This window comes from Lepisosteus platostomus, chromosome 3 (assembly GCF_059453375.1).
Source record: "Lepisosteus platostomus isolate fLepPlt1 chromosome 3, fLepPlt1.hap1, whole genome shotgun sequence".
Classification (NCBI taxonomy): Eukaryota; Metazoa; Chordata; class Actinopteri; order Semionotiformes; family Lepisosteidae; genus Lepisosteus; species Lepisosteus platostomus.
In genome coordinates, this window is record NC_142613.1 from 58,684,566 (window position 1) to 58,711,703 (window position 27,138).

General features: G+C 38.6%; 2 protein-coding genes across 7 annotated transcripts in view; one reads left to right on the forward strand and one right to left on the reverse strand.

Annotated features, from left to right (window-relative positions):
- The first annotated feature begins 843 nt into the window (after nucleotides 1-843).
- Nucleotides 844-8,501, forward strand: slc66a3 (solute carrier family 66 member 3). The gene is made up of 7 exons (XM_088626201.1): nucleotides 844-1,145; nucleotides 4,646-4,728; nucleotides 5,251-5,320; nucleotides 5,682-5,739; nucleotides 6,078-6,198; nucleotides 6,419-6,460; nucleotides 6,690-8,501. The coding sequence occupies exons 1-7, from the start codon at nucleotides 1,000-1,002 to the stop codon at nucleotides 6,779-6,781; spliced, it is 612 nt and encodes a 203-aa protein (XP_088482327.1). The 5' UTR covers nucleotides 844-999; the 3' UTR covers nucleotides 6,782-8,501.
- Nucleotides 8,502-9,382: 881 nt separating this feature from the next.
- The window catches only part of rock2a (rho-associated, coiled-coil containing protein kinase 2a), a 73,753-nt gene continuing 55,997 nt past the window's right edge, over nucleotides 9,383-27,138 (reverse strand). For 2 of the 6 annotated variants that reach the window (XM_088626194.1, XM_088626199.1), the window contains exons 21-35: nucleotides 26,554-26,623; nucleotides 24,777-24,880; nucleotides 23,570-23,756; nucleotides 23,017-23,110; nucleotides 22,424-22,518; nucleotides 21,237-21,428; nucleotides 20,559-20,727; nucleotides 19,778-19,960; nucleotides 18,393-18,466; nucleotides 18,214-18,302; nucleotides 17,978-18,056; nucleotides 17,258-17,525; nucleotides 16,258-16,471; nucleotides 12,766-12,855; nucleotides 9,383-10,873 (exon numbers count right to left, since the gene is read on the reverse strand). In XM_088626194.1, the coding sequence (XP_088482320.1) occupies nucleotides 12,780-12,855; nucleotides 16,258-16,471; nucleotides 17,258-17,525; nucleotides 17,978-18,056; nucleotides 18,214-18,302; nucleotides 18,393-18,466; nucleotides 19,778-19,960; nucleotides 20,559-20,727; nucleotides 21,237-21,428; nucleotides 22,424-22,518; nucleotides 23,017-23,110; nucleotides 23,570-23,756; nucleotides 24,777-24,880; nucleotides 26,554-26,623 (1,894 nt within the window). In that variant the 3' untranslated portion in view covers nucleotides 9,383-10,873; nucleotides 12,766-12,779. Of the gene's footprint in view, nucleotides 11,721-12,765; nucleotides 12,856-13,332; nucleotides 13,397-16,257; nucleotides 16,472-17,257; nucleotides 17,526-17,977; nucleotides 18,057-18,213; nucleotides 18,303-18,392; nucleotides 18,467-19,777; nucleotides 19,961-20,558; nucleotides 20,728-21,236; nucleotides 21,429-22,423; nucleotides 22,519-23,016; nucleotides 23,111-23,569; nucleotides 23,757-24,776; nucleotides 24,881-26,553; nucleotides 26,624-27,138 lie in introns of all 6 variants that reach the window. The other 4 variants (XM_088626197.1, XM_088626195.1, XM_088626198.1 and 1 more) reach the window with 4 other exon arrangements.

Genomic DNA, 27,138 nt, shown 5'->3' on the forward strand with positions numbered 1-27,138 from the left:
GATTGCTAGGGTTCATGGGTGTTTCTCTGTTTCTTTAGCGCAAGTCACTCTCTCCCTTGGAAGGTGCCTCTGGTGGTGTTAGGTTAAAATGTGTTAGTATTCCTAATACTAACTGTTGAGCTGTTGTTGTTGACGGGGGGGTCAGAGGTAAAGGCACTGTGGCGACATTTGAGTGGAAGGGAGATTATGTTCCTGTAAAGGGCGTAAACAAAAAGAAATAAAGCCATCCCCATTTGAACCAGTTATACATGACAGTTATTTAACCCATACGAACTGATTACTCAATACTCTTATCTATGTACTATAAGATAACTGTCTAGTGGAAGATATACAGTATAAAGAACCTGCTGCCAGGAAAAAGGGTCCTACAGCCCTTAAGATAGCTAGGTGGTGTAGTCAGCTACAGGTTAAGTTAAAGTCATATCCATGACAGATATACTAGCAGTAGCAAATTTGCAAATATCCCATTCTTTGATGTTTTACTTCCTTTGGTACTGTCATTTTTTGGCAGAAACTATCCTAAAAATTATATAGCATGAATAATCAACTATAGAATAATAACTATCATTTAAATAATAATAAAACTATTAATACGAATAATTTAATTTAAAACACTTTACAAATATGTCATTTTGTTTAGTAATTGACCCGTTTGCTGTATTTCCCTTTTTTTCAATGGTGACTTTCCTTATACTGTAAGTTAAAACCATGTACCTGTACTGTACATCTCCTAAATACAATTGTCGTGCGTTCATATCTGAATCTTAGTGACACATTTAAAAAAAGAAGTCGCTTTTCTGTGCGACTATACGGTATTCCGCCACGTATTTGAAAGTGCTGTTGGGTATTGGTCGGTTGGTGGGAAGTGGTGTTTGCTTAAAGTCGTATGGTAGCATTGCAACAACAGATAAGGGAAATACTATACTATATTATAGCTTCATCAGTACCGAGGGATCAGCCAAGTCAAAAGAGTTGCTGACAGCTCCCATACGTTAAATAATGGGTGCAGATATGATGCTTAATTTTGCGAACTTTAGCACTTTGTTTGTATGTATGGTACTTAAATTCCCACAAATTATTATGCTAATTTCATCAAAATCAACCAAAGGTATTAGCGTGAAAAGCCTCCTACTAGAACTAACAGGGTAAGGTTTCTCTTTTCTACAGAACGTCTAGCAGTGCTGTTGGGAGAAAATAATATATATTTTATAAAGATTAATCTTGAGAGTTGGTTCTCCAGCGAAACAGTTTTCTGTGTAAATATAGAAAAAAAAACTTCCTCGTCCTCTTTGGCTTCGATCTAGTGGTGTTATTTAGCTAGCTAATATTTTTTTTTAACTGTTCGACGAGCTGCTGTATTTGAATTTCAGATTTGTGTTACTTTATTTTTCATGCATTAACACCAGAGAAGTAGTGTAATTACCTAAGTCACGTATTTCCTGGTGTGTAGTAACCGCCCTGTAAAAATTATAATGTTTAGACGAAATATGGGTCAGCATTGGATTAAACTAAACTAGCCTGCGTTATTAAATTTTAAGGAGCTAATCGACGATCACCAAAATAGACAGAAACGCCAAGTATTTTTGTATTAGGTGGAAAATAGTTTTGAATTGTTTTGTTTGTTCCAGTTAATTAGGTGGGTTTGTTTCATTTAAGACGAGTTCAATAATTTAGGTTCAATTAAATCGAATGCGACTTTACTCCAGAACAGAACAATCAGTACAGTATGCACCTAGTCACAGTTTAGATTTAAACGCATTTGTTACCCGTAATGCAGAAATCGAGATGTGTGAGGATACGTCACTTTGCATTCATACCAGTCAAAGTGTAATTGTTTCTGTTTAATCCCAAAATAAGCAGGACACGTGGAGGTTGTTCATAAAGTATGTATAAAAATAATCCTTGTTCTTGCCGCCCTAGATGCACTTGCATGCAATGAATTTTTAGTAATGACCTGCTAGTTTTTTGTTGTTTTCTTTAACCATACCGTACATGCCTTAGTAAGTTACATTATAAAACTGCATCACAGACCCTAACAGAAATCGGCTTCTTGAAATTGCTAGAAGTTGATGTGTGTCGGTGGAGTCGAGTGAATAGACATTCCTTTGCCCAAAGTTTTTTTTTCTGTGTGCTCTTTTGTTTATTCTTTGTAGTGCTGAAGTGGTGGGCTTTATTGTCAAAGCTTTGAGAGTCCCCGTTAAACTCAACAAAAGTTGTCTGCTTGTTTATTCAGTCATAATGGTCATGTTAAAAAATGATCGAGACAAGTGAAAATTTGTAGTTGAGCAGTAAAAGGCAAAAACAGTGATTGCCCTGCCATTTATTGTAGCTCCATTGACATAATCTGCATTACAAAATTGGGTTTCCAATTCTGGTGTTCAGATTGTACTGTTGTGTTTAATGACCCCCTTTTTAACACTTTATTAAATTGTAAATAACCCCTTACCCGTTTGTTTTTATATAGTGACTTGTTTAAAGGTTTAAAGTTAAGGTAAAGGTGTATAGTGTTGTCTTATTTGTACAAGAAAACCCACAAATGTTCTGAAGAAATCTTGCAATGAAACAGTTTTAAATAGGAATAGTTTAGCATTAATCACATAATTGATCATGCATACAGAATTTCTAAATCTGAATATATGGGGATTGCCAAAGCATCATGTTTTTGAAAAATTGCTAAGCAAAACACTACAAAATGCAATCGCACGAGGATGTTGCTTTGAAAAAAGCACTGATATGTGGATGCAGTGTTTTGTACAAATTAATTTCACACTTGTTTCTCTGAATTATCTGTAACACCTGATATGTGTTATTTGTTTTTAAAATCTGTTGGCCTAGTTAGGTTTAGCTTCTGTATAGGCTGAGCAGGGATACATTTCTTTACAGTTCAGTAACATTTCTTCAAATTGGAATCATTTCATGCTGCTTGAGTTGATAAAGATTATGCATGTGTTTTGTTTAGCCTTCCTGTGATTAGATTCCATTTTGTAGCATTTTCTGTCCATTCAAATAGTTGTGGTTGCATATTCTACAAGAACCTTTATTTATATAAAATGTAGTAGTTTCCTTTAATTGTAATGTAATTTGTAACACTTATCTATAGAATTGCTCTGCGTTGTTGCCAGTACTGAACTGACTGCACATAACTTTACAACAACTAACTGTACTGAACATAAAAAGAAATATATTTCTTAGAATTGCAAGAAATTCTTTAGGAAAATTCCTCTTTTTTGTAGCAGGAACGCTTACCTTTTATTGAACAGGTGTGGCAGGCAAACACATGATGCTGATTAATATAAGTCATTAACAGCGTTGATTAACAGAGCGTCTACAGTGAAAGTCACAAGCTAGTAGCATGTGTGGTCACTGTTGCACTGTTGGAAGCTATACATCTGGGATGCCTGCTTTTCATCAGGTTGCAGGTGCTGTCTTCAGTCTTGTGAGTTTCTGACCACTGGTCTGTTACCTCGAGATGCCACAAATCACCCCATCTTATCACACAAATGGGGATCAAGGCACGCAGCCTATGCAGAGTATTACTGCATTATTCTCATTCTGAGCAAACCATGAAGATGTGGTTTGTCCTACTGGGGTGATGTTACCTGTCTATACTCCTGCAGGGTGGGCAGCAATTGATGACCATACTTGATCGATGTAGCATCATGTGGTTTGATTGCCATCAATTTGCAAATGGATTACTAGACAATCTTGCCCAAACCATCACACAGGACCGCTCTATTCTCTACAATAAATAGCACATTCTGCACATCTCCTCCATTTAAGGGAACATCTAGTCACTGCTGGCCAGTCCACCTGAGGTCTTGCTCACAAAACCTCATTCTTTTGCGCCGCACAGCAACTTCCCAGTGAGCACTGGGCTCCAGCGCTGTCCTCTGGTCAGCCAGCGATGACTGGCTGCTTCCTCTCAGTTGAGCTGCTGATGCATGTGGTGCTGTGGCCTGGCAGTTCTGAGTCTGTGGGGGCAGCACTGTGGGAACTGTCTGAAAGATGGAATGTGTTGATCTTGGTCGATGTGTGGTGGTCCGTGATCACAGCCTGTCTGTGATGGACGCGTTTGAAAATGCTGCCTGGGTTGCTCACAGCCAGCATGCAACAGTGTGCACGATGTTGAAGGCTTAGTCCACCCTCTAAATAAGCATAAGAACATAACAATGCTCGCAAACAAGAGGAGGCCATTCAGTCGGTGTTTGTTCTCTTGATAAGCAGAACATATCTGTTTTTTTCCACCCTTTTTTTTAAATTTTGTTTTTACCAGCCTGGACTTTCAGTAGGTTAAATCGCCTCAATACCTAAGCCCAGCCAACTCCCATTCTCTAACTAATGAGGTTTAGTGCTCATGCAGCAAACACAAAAGTCTTTTCTAAAAGCATACATGCATAGTGATATTTTCTTTTGATGTATAGTAGAGTTTGTGTTACGAAGGGATTTTATATTTATTTTCAAAACACCACCCATCAAACTAACTTGATTCATCAGCCAGTTAGTTTAAAGCTGCATTTATCTTATATTAATGAATATTAAAAATAATGTAGATTATGTCTGTGTTCTCTGGGGTACCACTAGTGTAAACACTTGAATGTGAAAGAATTACCTCACTTGTAAAACTTTCTTTTTTAAATTATTTTAGATTCATTGTGTTTATCTTATACCAGATGTATTATGACTATCCACCAGCCACATACTTGGAATATCCAATTCTCATTGCTCAAGGTATGGTCTGAAACCTCTGTCTGCTTGATAGTTCTTAAAGTTGAAGTGTTCAGTTTTTACCAAAAACATGGGCATGTTTAGTGTGAGGGTTAATGGTTGAGTTTATTGCCATTTTAATCCCAAAGAGTAAAGAGACATTGCATATTAAATACTTACAGTATGTTCCCTTATAAAATAAGTATTTAAGTATTTTTTTCCAAAAAACCTGAAATCTTAATAATTTTGTTTTTTTAATTTTATAGACATTTTCTGGTTGTCTTGAAATTCATTATTCACTATGCTTGACTCTGGTATGCCTCGCTATTCTGTTTAAGGATGGCATGAGCAACCTAGAAAAAGTGCAGGCATTTAAAAACAAGAAACAAAGTACACTGGGGGATGATCCTCAGATCAGTTAGCTACTAGTGAACAAATGGGTAGATGGGCTGAATGACCTTTTATTTTGACATATGTTTTGTTTTTAGTATTTTATGTTCTATGTCCTTCAGATTGCTTGTTGTATAATGGAGATTTGTTTTTCAGATGTGATCCTCCTGCTAATGATTTTCTACTATAATGGAAACCTGAAGCAGAGTCTGCTCTATGCAGGACTGTATCCTCCATGTACCTTCAGCATACTGGATGGGATGCTGTACAGCCCAGTACAGTCCATTTTTTCAATAAGAGAAATTGTAGTTAAAGACATTTAAGGTCTTAGCAGTGTTTCTATGATAATACATTGAATACTTTTTAAAGAAAACGTTGGCGTACTGTACTTCATTTTATTCAACACAGGAAGGCATTTAAATGCCAAAAATGAATCAAGCATTGTGATATACTGTACCATATTGTCCGATGGTATGTTTTGCCACTTGGTGTTTATATAACCTGATGCTGTTGTAAGTGATGACATTTTCAGTGTTGTCTTTTACATTTTTAAGAATAATATTGGACCTTAGCTGGAAATTGTACAGGTTTGTTGGGGGATGGCATCTTCTCACACTCAAGAAGTGGATAATAGACGTGGCCATGGTAATGTTGCATTTGCTTAAATTCTCTTTTCAGAACTGCAGGGCTGTAAACATGAGTTGAGGGAGTCAAAAGATTTTGGTACTTTTATTCTTCTGGTTAACTAATTTTTTTTAAAGAATAAGGGTCATAAGAAGCCTTTTGAAGACTTGCAGGAAGAAATATTTTCACTGTCATAAATTTAATTAACTTGTCAATCATTACACTCATACTGTACGTAAGAATGAAGTAGCGCATGTAGAAAAACATCAGTACAGTATCAACTAATACTTGTTCATCATGACATCCTGTGACATGAGCAGCTTCATTAATGGATGTTGTGTTCTGTGTTCTTTTTTTAGAGCCTGTGTACCTTTATTAGTGCTGCCAGTAAAATTGCACAGCTCCAGTGTTTGTGGGTTTCCAGAGACTCTGGGCAAGTGAGTGCACTGACCTGGGGTTTGGCCACCTACACCTGCCTCAGTAAGTACACTGGAACAGTATAGCATACCCATACAGTTACTTAATGGAAGATCAGATGGATTTATTGGCTTGTGTTCAGTGAAGCATTATATAGTTAGGGATGTACTGCATTTTGTTGCAAGAAATATAGTTTTTCACAGGCATTGTCAGTTTCACAGAATAGTTAGAACTTATATGCTTTAAATGTTGTTTGTTAACATCAGCCATCTTTTTTTTCCAGCAAGGATTTTTACCACAGTAATGACAACAGGAGATGCTCAAGGTAAGTTGTCTAAATTTATTCTAAATTGAATGATGCCATGACAAATTAAATAAAGTGCATGAGGACACAGTAGTGAGAGAAGTACATCCTGTTGGGAAATTTAAAATGTGGTTTCAAGACCGTGTTTCTATAAAGGCGGTTACTAGTAAAACGTTTGAAACAAATTCAAGCGTGTAGGACATAAGGAAACTAAGCCTATATCTTTAAGCCAATCTCTTTCTTTCCACAGTTCTTGTGCGTTTTATAGTGATGGCAGGTCTGAATGGCTGGGTTACAGGAACTGTACTGTACTATAGAAGATCTGGAAAGAAGATGGACTGAGTGACTTCTTCAAGAATTAAAACTTGGTTTGGATCTTTATAAAACAGTTCTTCTGTGGGGTAACCAGCCACTTATCTACTGTCCAGTACCTTTCCTTTCAGTAAGACTGTAGTACATTCTGTATGACAGGAACAGTTTATAAGGACTGTAATCATGTATTTTTTTGAGCACCTCCAACTCACCTCTCATGACAATGCTGCAGGCTTCACCGCGCCTTACAGGAGAGGTAAAACCTGGAGCAGTGTCATACCTCTTACTGATCTCACTGCCAACGTGCATATACAAGGCTGGCCCAAAGGAAAGAGCTATTGTGCGGCATTTTGGGTAAATTGAGCCGCCACCATTTGAACCAGTGACAACTTGGGTTCAGTCTCTTTTTGTTTTAGCAATGGCTTGTTTCTAGACCATCACCCAGGCAGACAGGCTTTCTGTAAGGAGTCGATGAATGAACACCGACTCCCATCTCGGATACGGAACACTGCAGTCTTTTAAAGGCAGTATTGGGTTCACAGTTGCATCCCTAGCTAGTTTCCTGCTTTCCCCTCTGCTCTGATTGGAAGTGCGGCCTGATGAGAGTAGTAGCTGGTCATATCACATGCATTTCACTTTCACTTTTCCTGTAACCTTCTGCCGATGTTCTGTACTACTTTATCCCTATTTCTTTTGAAAACTCATTAAGTCTTCATGATTCATTTGCCATGTTATTCAGGGTGCTGGTTCTTAAAGTTCAATATCAAACCTAGAGTTTAGAATGGTTTATTTAGTCTGTAATCACGTTAAACTATTTTATTATAGAGCTCATTACACTACTCTTTTGCACCTAAAACAATTTAGGGTTCCTATAGCAAAGGGGTTAAGAATCCAACTTCTTTATATAGTGCCAGTATAGTGCTCGAGCCAGTTTAGAACGCCCTGTGTTGCATAATCATGACATATCTCACACTACCCTACATTGAGCCTGAACATTAGGACATTACAACTGACAACAGTTCAATCTACCATTCTTGCCAACTACTGGACATGAGCTCAAAGGAGCACATCCTAACCTTGACCCTTGTTGAATTGTCCCAGAAAAAGTACCAGCCAGGACTCCCTCATACCCAGCATAAATGGGGTGCACTCCTGCCTGTTGGGACTACTGATCTCATCCACAAAGGTAGTGACCTTCTGGCTTTTCCCTTTTTCTAAAGAGATTTAGGAATAAATGCGTTCTTTTCACTCCCGGGTGTCTGGTTCCTGAAGTCCAGTTTCTGCCTTCTCTGACTCAGGACTACGGTATTATGTGTAGTATCTTCTTACACTTCCACAGGTTGTCAACTGCAATTTTTACTGTCTTTAATGTAACTCAATTTTGTATTTAACATTTTAACTCTCATTGAAAATCTTTATTCATTGTTGCATGGAACAGAATGGCTCTGTGAGTCCAATTGGTAGCACAATTCTAACATGTTAAGTGTTCAAAGCCACAGATAAGACCTAGCACAAGCTTTCTGTATATCAGATATTGAGGGATGATTTTACAGATTTGTATTGTTTTATATGAAAACTAGTCCTGAAATGTTAGCCAACAACGGTATTTGCCAGTAAAATGTATTTTTAAACATCTGAGATTATGCTGTATTGAATTCTGGCATCACAAAGAAATGTTGTCATGGTTCTGTAATACTAATTGGAAACCTGAATTGCCACTGAATAAAAAAAAAGAGTCATTTGGATACAATTATATTTTTATTACACAGAAATGAATGCACATGAACACAACTTTTCTCCATGCAGTCCCTGATGTATAGTACATACAATACGTTGTGCCTGCTAAACAGGGTCCACCAAGTTAGCTGAGCAGTATTCTTCCAACGGTTGTAATATACATAAAGGCTGATCTATGGCCATTTCCTAAGGGAAATATGTAGACATGTTGATGTGGAGTGCTCATCAATAATATGTGATAGATGCACACTTATTGATCAAAATATTAGCAACCCCCCTGGAAATTAGAGTATCTGGGCCCTGGGAGCAGAAGGAGGTGCATGGAACTAAAAGGCACGTCCCATAAGGTTTTGAAATGTTAGCAGTTCTTTCTAATCATGTTTTTCTGATTGCAAGCACCTAAGATTGCCATGAGACTAACACGTTCCCCCCACCAATCCCCCATTCCTCTGTGCCAGCAGAACCTATATATTTGAAGTGGGTGAGTGTGTGCATGGGAATGGGTTTGTAACATTCCCATTGCTATGTATACAGTACATACAAATTTACCCAAGTAGTAGGATTAGTCCTTTCCGCCCATAGAATTCAATAGTGCATTTACCTATAAGATAAACCCATTTCATCTACCACTGAGTGATGTACAACAGGCATTGTGCGCCAGCAGTCCCATGATGTTCTCAGCACTGCAATATCCACAGTATAAACAGGCTTAGAACGCCGTAAACACATCTTGCAGGATTGCTTTATAGGAGCAGTTTCATAATGACTTAACTTCCAGATACACATTGTGGAACTTGAGAGAAATTCCTGTTTTTCAGTTTGAAAACCTTTAAATCCAGAACTGCAGTGTTTTATATAAGCTAATGCAAGAGAAACTGCAAATGAAAACAGACAAAAGCAGAAGGCTACAGTTTTATTGTCAAATATGTTTACATTGTCTTGAGCATACGGTGGCTGTATAAAACATGCACTTCCAACATAACATTCTTAAATATAAAGTGGACAGGCCAATATAAATTATACATTACGTAAGATGGCATGTAAAAGAATATATATAGAATCGCGTGCCATTTCTGAAGCCTGTTTTTGACTGATATGGATGTCCTCACAGCACACTTCTGTAGAGCTATCACTAGAATAGGTAAAGATAAGTCTATACAAGAAAAAAAACATTTAAAATGCATCTACAGTATGTTATAATTAAATATTTTAGGGTTCGTGAATTTTATATATATGTGCTGTGAAGGTTTAGTAAAAAGTCACAAAATGTTCTTTTTCTCAAGAATAATAAAATAACATTCTAGAATACACGGAAGGCAGATACAAAATACCAGCACTTAGTGAGGGCAATATAAAGACAATACACAATAGCATTCAATGGATTCTGTTGGGCAATAAGGTCACTCCTTTATATTATAATTTAGATATAAAATGTACATTTTCCTTCTTACATTGCTCTTTGTAGTATTTCCAATCCTCTTAAAAACCGTTATTCAGGTATACATTCAAAGATAGGAATACAGCGATGTAATAGTGATGCATATAAATAGTGCACAAACTCCACTTCACACCAATTATCTGATAGTACTGCAAGTACACATCACTGTTTGGGAATGAGCAAGCACTTTAAGTACATATTAAGGCATTACACAAGTGAACTTCAACCAAGATCTCACAAAGTTAACTTCCTAATGGAGTAATGTCCTGACAATCAAAGCTGCTAAATATTCACGTGCAGCTTCAGATGGCTAGTTTTGAATGCATACCATATAACCTGCATATAGACCACTGTGGTTTTATGAGTGAATAGCTGCATTTCTTGGGTGGGGAAAAAAGTTATTGAAACAGTTTTGTTGCCTATGTTTTTCCCTCTTTATGTAGTGGAGTCAAGGGAGATAACTGTATATCCAAAGGCGTGAAGATGTGGCATTCTGCTGCGTTTTCCCCAGTCTGATTAAGCACTCTGAAATGGCCACTGCAGATCCCTGCTATTGCAGTTCATGCCTGAAACTCTTTTGTGAGGGTCTGGTCATGGGGAAAAAAACATGACTGAAACAAAGCATGTTCTTTTCGACAGTCACCAAACCATTCATCCTGTGCAATACATTTCCCAAGACTTGTGCAGATAAAGGATGGAGACAAAGGAAAAGCACCCATACAGACCAGAGACCCAGTTACCTGACCAAAGACCATACCCACTTGCTTGAAGATTAGTTTTCTATATTGTAGAATAGTGCTGTAAACCACAGTAGAAAGATGTCTTTCTAAAGACGTTATATATACTAGTGTGCATTTGGGATATGTCAAGTAAGATTTCAGTCTTTTTTGTAAGGAAGAAACCCATCACCTTGAAGAGTGACCGTTTTCCATTAAAAAAGGAGTTAGCTGAAAAAACAAGAGAGAATAGCGAGTTAGTTTTAGGGTGCTGAAAAATTCTACTCAAACACTCATGCCACCTAAAATTTTCATCTGTTGAATATAAAACCATTTTTGAAGTCTGTTGTTTAGGTCTCATCTATAACTGTGCATTTCCTGGATCTGTACACTGCAGGTCATTACTTCTAACATTTCTGTCACACTCTAAAGTGTTTATGAAAAAAGAAAAACCCTATGCCAAGAATTGTATATTTAAAGCATGTACAGTATGTGGTACTATGGTGTGTCTATATATTAATCTCTACTACAGATTAAAGGCCTAATAAGGAATATCTCAAAAATGAAATCAAATAGGGAAAATGGTGCACATCATAGTTTATTTAAAATCTCAGCTCTGCTGTGAAAAGGGATGCAAGATAACTGAAATTATTTCAGGATCTACTTTACCCTTTAATATTTTGCTTTTACTATAATCCACTGTTTTCTGTGATCTTTACCTATATCTCATTGTACGGCATGTGCAAAACCCGCATCTCCTCCAAAAAACAGACTTTATACTACTCTAAAACTCCTAGCACGCTTCTCACACAGATTACTGCAAAAAGGGATTCACAAACAAATGCCACACAGACTTCTCTTTCACATGCACTTAATGCATCTATCATGCATCTGCAAGTACACACCACAAGAACCTAGACAGTCCTCTCTATTGCATGTTTTATTGTAAAACTACATTTAAAATGGAGACAAAATACAGAACATTAATTTGCTTAATAGGAAAAAAAATCAGAATTTTATAAGGTCTCCACTGCTGGATTCTTCCCTTTTAATCCGTGGAGGTTCCGGCCTGGGAGGGCTGTGATGAGCATAAAACACTGTGTCAATAGAGATTTAACACAGACCTACAGTTTAATGCCTTTGGACCATGGCAACTCAACACAGTGGACTGCCACGGTCCAATCATTACTGCCTGACCCTTAGAAACATAGCCCTATTTAAGATCTGCAAACACTTAATTAGCAAAAAGGCTCAGGCTAGCAGGATCTTGAGAGTTGTGTACACATCATCTTTAACTGACTTTGTACTTACCGTAAGTGACTCAAACCTTTTAACACCGGGAAATGTTGAACGCCTAGGAATCACAGCAAGGTTTTTAAAAGCCACTCAGAAGCACAACTTGAATGTCATACAAGTCTGTCTTATCCAGTTAAGACAGAAACCAGTTAATGCTTGTGGCACATTCCTTTTCTTGGCAAGCTTTAGCAAGTTTAATTAAGGCCTAAGTTAGTTCACAACAAGTTTCTATAAGCTATTGGTGTTTGTACAGGTAGGCAAGTTTTCTAGAACGACTATAAAAGGAACTAAACTTGCTGGAGCCTGCAGGTTAATAAAACCATAGCCTTGTGCAAGTAGGCACTGAAGAAGCAACTTTCACACTGTTCAAAACAAAGCAGCAGGTACACAAGGCTTGTTTGCTTTCCAATTAAGGTCACACAGTTGAAAAAGAAATGAGAGTAAGAGATAGGACAATGGAAAGCCAGAAAGCTCGTGGTTAATTGCTGAAGAGAAAGAAAATTTAAGATAACTTCAAAAATACAATTGAGTAATAATAAAGCTTTCCACAACAAAGGAAAAAGTACAGTTGTGCCTGGAAGTGATCAGTGTCTCTATGTGAGTTCAGTATAATTTATAGTTGTAATTAATTTTATTTTTTAATTTTAATTCTCTGTAAGTTTTAAATATATTTTGAAATTAAATCCAACTGAATGAACAAAACAGATATCTGACACAAAAGCAAATCTGAACTGTTTCTCTTCCATATCCAGGCACACCTGCACAGGTTCAGAGAACAGCATGCATCTCAAATCACTGCAACTTCACCAGCAAGGCAGCTCTGTTACCCCTTCTAATTTCTTCAGAAATCAAACACATCATCATCATCAACATCGTCAAATGACCAATCCCAGTCTTTAAGGGCCAAATCAAGCAATCTGTAACAGGAAGTGTTATCTGAGAGCTCTTCAACAAGCACTGAAGAAAATACAACTGTTCTCAAATTTGGTAGCGCAGACACAAATTTCAAAGATTTCTCAAAGCCATCAAATTAGTTTTTGTCGGTGTGTCATCAGCTACGGTTTATCCTTTGTGAGCTGTATGTCTGTTTCTAGTCTCCAAACCTTCAATGTCCAGCCACAGTGTTTCACTCGCATAAACTGCCCAAATCTCACAAAAACCTAATTTTTACACTAGGTCAGTTATCTTGAGGAAAAAACAAAGGGATAAGATACATTTCTGGCATGTGAAAAACAAAATTAGCAATGAATTAGTATGACATGCAGCACAGTTTTGATTCCAAGTAATAACAGGTTTAGTGAAATGCAGTGCATCATGTGAAAAAGTAAAAATACTATTAGTAATGCCTACATGCCAATATTATGAAGCAGAAATGGAAACACCCTATTACTTACTGTTTGTATGAGCAAAACATTTATAAGAGATCAGTGAAGAATGATTCGAAGCATGGGGCCAGTGCTAAAACAGTTAGCAACAAAAAAAATGTGAAAATGTAGTTAGGTCCCGTGTTAACCCATTCAGGGGAAATGTTGGAACACTGCTGTCAGAAGATGTTTATGTTAATATGAAGTTGTTACTAAAACACAATAAGCCCCAATTCTTTAGTTATTTAATTTTATATTTGGGCCATATCTTATTAATCTTATGTTTCTCTTTCTTTATTATTTTCCACACTACGTGACCATCCTAAATAAAGCCAAAACTGGGAAAGATGCAAATGGGAACTAGAAAACTGAGACACAACCTGCTCAAACACTGACAAGAACTGACATTCTTGACAATACACCAATACACTCCCTCTCCGTCTCCTTACATATATCTTTTTAGAAGCTACTTACACTGTAAAGGTGAAGCAAGAAAATGATCAATCCGATATATTCGTACATTCAAGCAAGACATAAAATAATACAGCAAGTAGTTATATTGGCGATCATAACCAATATAATTAGATGAAGCTGGGATAAGGGAATGTACTACATTTAGGGCTGAAGGAACCAAAACATTCTAGTCTTAAACACATAAGATTACAAGGGAACCTGGTATACAGGTATTCATAATCCAAAAGGGCACTGACAAAGTCAACCTAGTGGATGTCTACAAACTGAACAGAGAAACACAAAACAGAGGACACAAGTTTAAAACTGAGAACAGGAGGCACTTCTTTACCCAATGGGTTGTGGGAGAGTCAAAAAGTAAACAGCCATGCTGTTGAAGTCAGTACAATGGCTTCCTTTAAGAAATGGCTGGATGAGGTCCTCAGATCAAATTTAATTCTCCTTATGTAAGAGCAAATCCAATAGTAGGTGCAACTCCTACTTTAGATAGTTACACTTTAACATTTGGTTGTGACTGATAATGCTATACCTTTTTTTAATGGACATAAACAAATTAATAATTAGCAATGCCGTACAAATGGTACTTAATATCCAAAGTTAGAAACACATAAATATATCCTAAAACAGTTCAAATTGTTCAAAAAAGTTCCTAAGTGACAGTTTTTGAATTATTCCATAACCAATACAACAAAAACAACAATAATTATTATATATATGATAAGAAGTTACAGGCGCAGATGTTAGAAAGTGGAGCAGACACAGGCACTAATTAATAAAAGCCTTTCTGAAAAGATGGTGATTCTCTGATTTCCCTAGGGGTGGAATTCCAGAGCTCTGGAACGTTGCAAGAGAAGGCCCTGTCACCCATAAAGTGAAAAGGAGCTTGAGGGACATCTAGAAGACCAGAGTCAGACAAACAAAGGTTGTGAGGAAGGAAGTAGACAGAGGTACTGAGGTGACAGGCCTTGTAAAGCCTTATACAGTAGGTGAGGCTGAGGATTTTAAAGCTTACTCAAAATCCAATAAGAGGCCAGTGCAAGGATTCTAACAGGAGTGGTCACTTGCATGTGACCTGGTCAGTATTCTCGCTGCCGAATTCTGAACATAATGTACTTTGTCCAGTGTGAAAGACGTTACTGAAATCAATTCTAGAAAAGACAAATGTGTTGACCGGCTATTCTGTTACAGTCAAAGTTAACATGATACGCAGTCTGGTGATGGAAGAATGATGTTTTTGCAATATTTTGCACATAAAGGTCAAAAGGCAAGCCAGGATTGAACACCAGACTTTAAGAACCCAACTTTATAAGTAAAACCCCCAAGAGAAACGCGTCAGCGATGACTAATATAGTCAAGTTGAACCATTTAGGAGTGATGTCAGAAACCCCAGATACAGAAAAGTATCAAGACAGGAGAGTTAGTTTTGCAAAGGTGGGATGAGGCAGGTAATGTAGTAGGGCAAAAAGAAATTGGGCTTTAGCAATGATTGATGGTAATATAATTAGGTGAATCCCTGGGAAGACATATACAGAAACAGTGACCAGCTATTATCAGGAAATATTAAAATGAGAAAAGGCATTTTTTCAGATGTATAGACAAAGAAAATCATGTTAATATTATGATTTGACATTTATATTATCATTAGTTTGTTAATTCAGTATGTGGCTAAAATGTACACCAGAGACATGAGAATTTTGAAAATGACATGCAACATTTAACCGGTGTATTAGGTTAGCAAGTTACAAAACAGATGTTTTACTATTATTATTAGAGCTTTTCTTTCTAATTAAAAAAACAAACAGATTAATACACTAAAAGTGGCGCATTCCATGGGATAATAAAGGACTGAAATATAAACCGCTATTTCTAATTAGGTTTTAAAATATTTTATTGATACGTCCAACTCAGTGGCAACCGTAACATTTTTTTATGGACAATCGTTACATTTATGCTTTGAAGGCCTGGATAAAATTGCACAAACAAAAATGATCATGGATTTATTTGAATGTGCCTACTGCAAATAAATGTTACGCTTCAGTATGAAAGAAAAACAGAACAGGGCACATTTGTAAAATAAGCTATATTTTAGTCTTAGTGGAATCATTAGAAGGTTTACCGTTACCCCTCCACACTAATGATCACCACGAACACAGCAGTGCTCTTGGTTGGATCCAGATGCTGCGCCTTCAGTCTAAAAATGAACTGATACTGAAATGGAAATGCATCTAGGCAGCCGATGCACCAGTCATATAACTCTAACACCAGTGATAACGTGGAGCTTGTGAGCTCCACAGCGTGCAAAAATGAAAATAAACAAGAAAAAAAACTGTTATGCAATGATGAACGTTTTTCAGGGGGAGACAATAAGAAAACCCTTGACTCCCGTTGGGTGTATGTGTGTGAGAAAGATCGTTAAGGAAGTTCTGTGTAATTGCCTGAAACCAGACTGGAAGGGTTAAAAAAAGACAGAACGCCAAACGTTACCTTGGTTTGTTCGGGGGAAGCTGCCGGCTGGGCCGCCGGATGGACTGGTTTGGCTGTACCTTCATGGAAGCTCGGGGTGAAGACCTGGAGAAGTGGTCTGGCGCGGGCGGCTTCTTTGGAATCTTCTTCACCAGCCGGCTGACCCACTTCTGCTGTTCCTCTTGCGAGTTGGCCAACAGCAGCAGATTCTTCGCTGTGGAGACGTCGTAGTTCACTGCAAACAGGAGAACAGGAAACGTTAAAGCGCGGCAATAAGCAAAACGTGTAAACGGCACATAAACCAAAAATTCAAAATATCTTAACTGAACGGAATTCTTAAGGGCCGGTTCATTTCCCCCCCCACTTATATTTTTTAAAAAACCTGAATTTGCAACTGCAATTCAAGCTAGCTCAACGCTGCAACCACGGCACCAGCCCAGAGTGTCCACAGTGTTGATAACATACAGACCTGAGCATCTTCAGAAATTCACACTGATCAAGTGTTCTATTGAGCACATGGAAAAATGCGAATTGCAATGCGTCTGGAAACCTGTGTTAACTGCAGCCCCACTTTACAGTAACTGCCCTCACAATGAGACAAGCTGTATCCACATTTCAAACACAAGCTTGGAACCACACTACATAGCCTAAGCCCTGATTGTTACGTACAGAATAAATAGCATACGTATTTATATGGTTCAGGCGGGTAGCTGTGTTGGCATGCGTAGTCTGCAAAAGAACAAGTAATAGGATTATTCCATGCTGAAAAGAGAAGAGAGAAATCACAATGTTCTTCGGGCTCCACAGCCGAAACATTGTGTTTTCTCTCTTCTCTTTTCAGCATGGAATAAACCTATTACGTGTTTATTTATGTATTTTTATGGCACCTTCCTATTTAACAGCACTTTTTCTTTAAACGTGTTTTAAAAAGTGGTTGAAACAGGATGCCCTGAAGCAACAAAGAATAGCATCACTGCATCGGGAGTCCAGACCAATTCACACGCCCCCTTCACACTCGTACCTCTGCAAGGTGCAATGACCTCCTCCTTTTTGTCCATGTGATCCTTGTGACACTTGATGTGGCAGCGGCGGCACTCCAGAGCAGGGGGCGGCTTGAACATGTTCCACAGGGGCTTCGTGCAAGCCTCGCAGTTGGTAGGAAAGTGATAGAGGGTGGGGATGAACTCGTGGCCTTTGTGGCAGATGTAACTTGACTTTTCTCCTATAGGCAAGGGCTCCACGGGGAATTCCTGATCTTTCTTGCTCTCCCCCTCATTTGCATACAGGATCTAAAATGCAAGAAAAGGCAATAGTTGATTAAAACAGCACATATTTATCCTTTCCTAACGCTTTTCTGTTGGCACCATTAGTGAAACATTAGTGGACACGTATATCAAAGACATACAGACACAGGCAATACAACAGGCAATAAAAATGATCTGTTGTAACAGTACTGTTAGGCTTCCTTTTTACAGAACTTGTCAGGTCTTTCAATTCATCATGGCTATTTAATGTCAGCACGGGAAACAGCAAAAGCTTGTCAGTATTACTTATCATATTATCAGAACATTACAGGCATTATATCACAGAAAACGGACAAATTCACAGAATGATGCCTGTAAAAAACTCATGACTTAGAGAGTAATTTCATCAATTAAACCTCCATATCCAGATATCTAAGTCTTGTCAATTCACATTACATTCCCATATTCTCAAAATGATTGTTGCCAATTCAGCTAACCTGGAATATCCTTGGAATCTCTTTGGCATCTGCTCGGTATACATCTGTCTGGGTCACAGGTCGGACATGGAAAAGTTTGCTGAAAATAAAATGGTTTAAATTGCATCTTTTTTTCAAGATGAAATATCAGAATCTTGCATGCGGCATCATTAAAATTGTAACTCGGAAACTATTCGGTCGTTTAAAGGAGGAAGTGAATTTGAAGACAGATGACAGGAAATATGGATGGTACTCACTCGATATCTAATACCATATAAGGGTTCGACTGCTCTTTGTCCTGCTCATTGTTGTAGAAGAGGATCTTCTTACTGCTCACAACAACGTACTGTTTTAGAAAACAAAATGGAAAGTCAGCCTCTGCAACAACTCCGACTTGTTGGTATCTCTGACGTAAGCTCAAGTTGATTCCATGTACCTTTTTCTCCCATCCAAATCTCTTGGTGTTGTTCCTCACTGGTAACGAGAGCCAGCCTTCTAGCCTCGCTGTGTCTACAGTACAGGGGGGGGAGAAAAAGTTATTTTTTGTTGTGAATTATCCTCAAGTTTAACACACTGGCACATGTGATGGCAATGGTACAAGACAACAGCTACAATGTTTCCAAAGTATAAACAATGGAAAGCATTAAGCAAAGAACGCACTGCAACCCAGCCAAACAAACATATTGTATTCAAACACTTGTTTCTTTTTAAAGCAGGCGAGATTTTCTTAAAGGTCAGAGGGTAAAAGGAGTCCTCTAATCTTGTGACCTTATACACAACCATGGACACATCTTCATACCCTCCTACCTTTTGTAACCCAAAGTGCTTTAATCATTACCACTCAGGAAATGCTTTTGTGTTTGGACTGCTGGACATTAAAATATCTACTGTGTAGATATTTATGACCACGGACTTGTGAAACAACTAAAAATAAAAACTTGACTACAAAAACGTACTTTTTAGCATTATCCACTATTCTGTTTTACATTAAAAACAATGTTGATTAAAATTACAACAATGTCAATGACAAATATTTCACCTGTTAACCACAATCTTCTTAATTTCAATTAGAGCAACAGGAGGAAAGATAAAATGAGTAAAATATATTTTTTTATACAGAGAATTTCTACATTTCCTAAGGGATAACAGTAATAGCATAAGTAATATTTTGCAAATAAAGCACAGGGAAGCGTACAAATGCTGGCACGTGATTGTAGCATCTAAAGGTGCTACAAACCGAAAACACACCATGTCTCAAGTTTCATCTCACATGCATTTGCATCAATATATACATCATAGCCACTTCAGCACACATACAACCACATAAAAAAATACATTTGAAGGAATTTAACTGAGTCCCCTGGAATAACACCAGCTCGTAACTCATTTCTTACAGAATATCAAAATTACAAGCACTTCACTTTCAGATTTGTTCTCAGAAAAGTCATTAGAAATTTGGAGAACATTTGGAGAATTTCTAAATTCAACCTGTAGGAAAAGTAGCTGTTTTTAAGACGTATATTTTTTTTAATTAAGAGAAAAAAAGTGCGGCAATACTAGACCAAAAATATCTTCATATACCATTAATTTACGGTCTGTAGCTACATTTAATTCCCCTTTGATGTCACAGGGCTATGGTAAACCCTAAGGCCAGTGACTGCCATGCAACCACTGCAGGTGGATTCCCTTCACAGCATTTCCTTGTCACACGCTGTTAATGCAGACTGAACACACAACCCGTGAGAGCATTAGTGTGGAAAGCTGAAAGGCCTTCTGGGAAACTGGAAGCCATGTGCAGCTCTGGTGCTCCATGCGGGTCACCTGTTATCTCAGGTTCTGATGGAACGTATGTAAGAGCCTCGGGTTCAGGATCTTCCTCTATGTCAGAATCAGAGTCAAAAAGCATTTGGGACCGGGAAGGCTTAGTGTCAATGCTGACAGAAGCAGAGGTGCGTTTGTAGGTGAAAGACATGGACTCCGAGGTGTGGGAATGAGTGATGCGAACTACAGGTTGGCAGCAAGGAAAGGAAGACAAAAGAAGGGAACAGTGAACGGGTCAGGAACCAGAGATGTGAGGAGGCCTAATATGAACAAAGAAACTATAAAACAAGGCAGAGAGAAACAGGAAGTAGCAAAACTCCAGGAGCAAATACTTAGCAATTGTGCAAAACTCAATTCCACATTTTTTAGAAAAGAAACTTGAACCAATTTATAGTTAGACAATGGTTTTATTATTGTTGGTGCTGGAAGCTTGCGCCGCATTTTCTGGAAGTAACTGTAAACATTTAAAATGGCAAGCCTATACAGGGGGAGGGCAAATAAGAAAAAGTTTTAGCAATTTAAACTGTTTTGGAAAAACTGGCAGGAGTTATTCTGAATTTAGCAGAAATGTCTTGCAGCAAACCGAAAAGCTTTGAAAGTCACCCTGCTAACTGGAACAGCGACGACAGAGAAACCACAAATATCTTAAGCACCACTGCAGAAATAAACAAAAAGAAACATCTGCACCAAGTGTCACACACAATCAGGGAAGAAGCTCCAAGTGTACTGTATGGGGAAGCGCTGTGTGTGCTGTTTTCGGGAGATGAAAGAGGTCTTTTACCGGGGTAGGATTCATCGGAGTCGAAATCCGGCCCACTGCCAATGCTTGCCGAGTCTAAACCGTGAACATTCATGGAGTTCAGCAGGGAGCGGAGCTGCTCGATATCACTGTCCTTGCTGTCCAGAGCCATTTGCAGCTCAATGCGCACCTGGCTCTCATCTGCTATTTGCTGTAAAAACAAAAAATAAATGAAAATATCTGTCAGAATATTATATATACATTTCTGTGCACAAAATTGACACAATTAAACTTTATTTTCAGCAAAACTAAGCGAAGAACTGCACATCTACATAAATTAAGTAACACGACAGCTTGAGCTGGAGAAAATCCCATGCATAAAGAATAAATACTGGCATGATCTTGTGGTAGAAATGTTTGTTTGAGACAATCTATGATAGGGAAATGCCCAGGGCTGCTCATTAAAATGCCTGTGAAATGTGCTGACCAGAAACAGCAGAGGCACATATAGAAACACAACACAGTGTTTAAATGTAATAATAGAAATTGTGAGATATTATGCTAAAAAATGTACTGATGAGGCCTCAATCACAACAATGTGTAAAAGTTTGACCAAGACGTTACAAAAATATATTGCTCGAGTGGAATAAGTCAGGGAGAAGAGTGTCTTCAACAACTCGGGGAATTTCAATGGCCCACTCCCTTCTTCAGATGCCTTACCGCCTGCATCTCATTGATCTCCTTCTGGTATTTAATGATGGTGCCGTTGAGTTTTTCCCGCTCGGAGCGCAGCTCCAGCTGCAGCTTCCTGTTTTCCTTCTCCTTCCTGCGCACATCCGTGTCATTCCCTCGCCTGCTCGCTCCGCCCCGGACTTCCTTACGGTTCATGATCTCCGCCAGCTTGTTGACAGCCTGCAAAAACAGAAAGTCCCCACGAACACGGGGGTCAGACAATACATGCGCATTCTGGGAGTAAAAAGAACCTTGCAAACCATCTATCCGCTTTCTAGCCACTTTATTCAAGACTGGGTTGCAGGAGACCTGGCTATCAACAGGTACAAGGCCGGGTCACACTGGACTAGATGCAAGTCCATCACAGGGCAGACAAACACACTCTCGACATGGCCAGTTTTCTCAGAAGCCAATTAACCTACCACAATGTATTTGAACTGTGGGAGGAAACCGGAGCACCCGGAGAAAACCCATGTGAACATGGGGAGAACACACAAACTCCACTCAGACAGTACCCCTCAGGAATCAAACCCAGGGCCCCAGTACTGCCAGGCAGCAATGCTGACCACGGCCCGACCGTGGCACCCCTCTGTAAAAATATTTCCGATATCAACTGGGTAAGACCCAGGAAATCTGAAGCATGAACCTTTACGTGCCGTTTATATGCTCATGAATGTTTCTTAAACTACTTCTCAGACTCATAAACCACATGAAAAGCTCATTATTTCAAAAAGGCAACCTTTTGCTTTGAACATTTTTTTGCATTACTTTGAACATTTTTGCAGGAAAGTCGTTCATTACTGCTAAGCCTGTGACCTTTTGTTTAATTCCACTCAGATGAGACTGATGAAGCCGCCAGTCCAGAAAAACAAATATCCAGATGAATGAAAACATTTAAGAAAGGCTTGAGATTTGTTTTATTGTCCAACTCCAGGAACTGAATTTAACTGAAGCTACCACTAAGTGTCCTTTATTAAATAATGTCATCTTATAACCAAAAGGATATGGTTTTAAAATTTTAAAATCTTTTTAAAATTAATAAACCATTAACACCAGTGATAAATAGTGGATATCTGCATCTGACATTCTTCACAATTTGGAAAGAAGAAGTATCTTCTGTTACAAATAAAATGAATTTCGCTTTTAAAAATAATGCAGTTTCGATCTGCTCCCACCTGCGTCTTCAGTGTTCGCTCGCTCTGTAGCTGCTTCTCAAACTGAACCTTCGTCAGTGCCATCGAATGCTCATCTTCCTTCGCCTTCTGTAGTTCTGTTTAAAACACAAAGGGGAAGGGGGGAGGGTCTTAAGCTTTCACCAGAAAAACACTACGTATGCATCCCATAAACTTTCAGTCACTGTGGTGACCTTACAACATCAAGCTGAGTTGGAGCCTAACCTGGCAAGCAGGCCAAGGCAGGACTGCACCCTGAAAAAGACACCAGCCAAAAACAGGGCAGACACACAAATACTCAGAAGTCAGTTTAGACATGCCAGTTATCCTGGACAGCAAGTTGTTGGACTGGAGGAGGAAAACGGACAAGCAGTAGAAAACCCATGATAACACAGGGAGAAAATGAAACTTCAACACAGAGACAGACAGGTTTGAACCCAGGACCCAGGAGCTGTTAAGTGGCAGCAACACCCACGCTATCATGCCACCTCGCACATCTTATTTTTCAAAGACTTAATATTCATTCTGAAGTCAGTGTATAAGCCAGAGAACTTCACTGACCAATGAAAAATTACAACTATCTTTGAAATACTCACGTTCCTGAGTTTCTTTCAGCCTGTTGTTCAGCTCTTCTTTCTCATTGGCCAGATTGGCCACATCGCTGGTTAAGGTCCTGTTTGCTTCCTCCAGCTAAAGGGAGAAAAGCAGTGAAATGCAACAGAAACCTCTTCTTTAACAGCTGTGGAAGCATGTCACCACATTTCGAAGAAGTTAAGTATGGATGCCTGAAAGGCTCACATCAGCCTCATCCACTCTAGATCCTCAAAGAGCAAAATGCACGCTATAATGACCTTAACAGATTTAGGAAAAGCAGTCTGCATACAAAGGAAACCATCAGGATACCGCTGTACATGTATTTGTGAAGCAAAAACGTTGGCTCAGCTGAATCTAGTAAACATGGGAGACATTTTCAGATGGAAAAACTTTTAGAAGGACCTCAAATAAAGATTATGGATTCCTTATTTGACAATGTACACACCAGGTCACTGACTCAAGATATTTCAGACTTCTCCCGTGCCTACACATAATACTAAAGAAAAAAGTGGGTTGATCCAGCTGAAATGTTTGTGTAATCAGCATCTTACTCACCGATCCTATGGTAGCATCCTTTTCAGCCAGCTCCTGCTTATGCCGGGCCATCATCTCTTTAATCTCCAGCTCCTTCATGATCTTCTCCTTCTCCAGGTCGGAGTACTGCTCCTCTGCGATGGAGCGAGCCAGCTGCTCCGAGTCCGCCTTGGTCAGCGTGATCTCCAGCTGCGCCGCCAGCGAGTCTCTGAGAGGACGCCCGACAGTTTGCACGGGTCAGAAAAACTGCAGCATGACCACACTTCCAAGAATCATCCCAAATGCGACAAAAACAAGCACACATCTCCCAAGAAGTGGCATAACAATCCGACTGTCCTTTCTTTAGTGCTGTTCCAACTCTGGTATAGAGGACATGACCTGCATTACTGTCTACCGTGTGCCTTCAGTGCTTCAGTTTCCCTCATGTTTCTACTCATCCATGAGCAGGAAATTGCTTATTCCAGATTGGGGTCAGGACAACCTGGAGCCTATCTCAGAAGCACAGGCCGCATGGTGAGACCACATCCAGGATGAGACCAGTCCACTGAAGGACACACACATAAGGGACAATTTAGAAATGCCAATTAATGTAACCAGAATGTTTTTGGGAGGTGGGAGGAAAGACGATTACCTAAGGAAAACCCATGTGAACATGGGAGAGAACATGCTGTCAGCACACAGACAGCACCCCACTCTGGAATCAAACTCAGGATCCAGGAGCTATGAGGCAGGCGCTAGAAACTTGCTTTATATTTGTATTTTTGACTATAGACTCCTTCTGTCACAACGAAACTATTTTATGAGCCTAATTACCAAACAACAAATCTCTGATCATCAAAAGTTGTATTCAAATACTTTTGTTCTTTCAACATCAATAGCGTCCACACTCTGTTTACTTGGCCCAAAAGGTCACACAGAACTGCCTTTGTTAATAAAATTCATACTATACTAAGTAGATGTTCATGGGAAATGATCAGAGCTCATTGTAAAAATCTGAGTTTAGACTCCACTGTCCCAATACTTTGAGGACACTGTACATAGTTTTCCTAGAAGCGTGGGGGGTTTTCCTGGTTCAGGAATCTAGTGTTTCATCAAAGTAAAAACAATTGCTACTGTTTATTAGTTTGACCTACATCTCTCCTGTGGCAGAGAATAAACCAGACAGACTCCTGACACTGCAATCATGACCAATGCAAGCAGACTTGACTTCAGCCCATACAATTATTACCTCTCGTCCTGCAGTTCCTGAAGTTTCTGTTGCATTTCTTTGCACAGTTTGTTCTTTTCTTCACATTCTTCCTTTAGCTCTCGAACCTGGGTCTTATACAGGGTCTACAATAAACAAGAAGCCATATTTTGTTACTGAAAATGAGGAGTTTCAAAGTCTATATTTGATCCTTTGACTATTCATCTGAACAAACAATGGTGTCTGTTCTTGTTTAGAAAATATTTTTCTTCTCAGTTTGAACTGTTCTTTTCAAACGTTTTCCTTGGCATGACATACGTCAACAGGAACAGTGAAAGATGGGTTTCTCTAATCTCATTTAGGCAGTTGGCTGGCTGTCATTCAATGAAAGTTGCTCTTAGTTTACTGAAACTTTTAGTCTGGATCTGAATGAGAAGCAGTTCTACCATGGACAAAGGAAGTTAGGAGAGACTAGCAAAGCCCAGAAATTCTTGTTTCCAGGCCAATTAAATTCTGAACACGGTGCTCCATGTAAATCTCTGGCTGAGATCATAGTTCTGTGTGAAGTGGCACACAACGGTAAACAGCGACATGACTTCAGGAAACAGATTTGTAAACACAGAGCACTTTGTGTATAAGAATGACTTCAGGGACAAAATTGTCACTATGTATACCATGTCAATATACAATGCTTGTAACAATTCACCAACAAGAATCATTTTGTGGCACACACAGTGTAACACGATATTAAATCAATTGCTTTCACTGTTCTAAATTTCATTACTACTTATTAGGACTACATATTATAAACAATAAGTGACTGATGTGGCAAGAAAAAGGTTTTCGGAAAGTGACGTTACAACATAATTAATATTGAATCAAAATGACTAAATAATCCATTTTGTTTTTTACTTATTTTCTAAAAGTCAATGCATCATACTTGCATGTGTTTGTTATAGTTATAATTTATAAAGTTAGCATACCTTTGGATCTTTACCTTAAACAGGTACAGTACATAGCTCAATGAAAGTCAGTAATGTTCTACGATGTATAACAGTAGTAATAATAACAGCCATGCTCAATTCAAATGTTGTTATAATTTTTTTCCATGTTGAATGTTTGAAGTCTTAGGCATTTAGCTAGGCAAATGGGAAGTTTCAAAATAAAAGGAACAAGTCTAATTATGTCATCCACTCCTCAGAATATTGGGTTATAAGAATAAGATTCTTTACAAATCAAAACAAATCTTATAAACAGAGTGCTCTGGATCTTCAAATATGAACTGGGAACTAGTCTGTCACCATGTCCCATTGGATAAAATAGAGAAGGAGTAAATATGCCAGGTTTATGCAGGTTTGTGGGACAGATTTCAATTATGATCCAATATGATTCTTATCCACATAATTATATCAGGCATTAAGGACAGAGGTGGAATGACAAAGAGAAGAAAATTGAACTGAGTTGCCTGCCCATGGTCTTAAGATCATGGCAAGTTACATCACTAACCTGTCTTTACAGGTACAAAATGTCAATCCAAAATGCCTGTGTATAACCATGTTTTCACTCCAGCTTTGTGCTAATTTTTTATTGAGCATAATTGAGCTAATTTTAAATTTAACGGATATCAAAGATCTTCAGCTGTGTTGACTGAAAGAGACCTAGAGCCCCTGCTGGAGCCTGGCTCTTGAGGACTGAAGTTTTGCACCTAGGCTTTACATGAAATACGGTGATGGAGTTCAGATGTTCTGTAGAGGGTTATGGAGTTCAGATGTGTGCTGAAGTGGGATAAAGCACGACAGTCAGCAACAAGAGAAAGTACCGAAAAATACTGCTCGGCTTCCAGCTGATCTTGCAGCTCTTTCATCTGCCCATCTGCATCCTGGCGCTCCCTTAAAACAAAAAACAAACGCCACTCAGGAAGAAGAGCTACACGACCAACCGAAATCCAGTCACACTTACCAGGTAAGGACAAGATTTCCTATATATTTCAATATTACAGCATGGGGACTGCACACATTATCTCCACTTTTAAAATCATACCTTCATCTTCTTTCTTATAAAGGTGGAAGACCATCTCATACTAACTTTCCATCCAGAAAAAAATGATCAAATCTAGTCACTTAAACTAACGCCCTAAAAGCAAAATATACAAAACACTTGCTAGTTCATGTCTTAAAGCTCATCCACAACTGGCAGTAGTACAATCCACTTACAAAAAAAGTATTTCTATTATTCCTTTTGCCCTTCTACAAGTATTCTACAAAGAAGGAAAAGAAATTACATGACTACATTTATCCTTCAAGCATCAATTAGAAACAACCGTACACCATGTTCCTCCTTTATCTAGAGAAACAAGACATGATGAAAACACCCATGTCAAAAAATGTACTTGATTAAAGAAAAC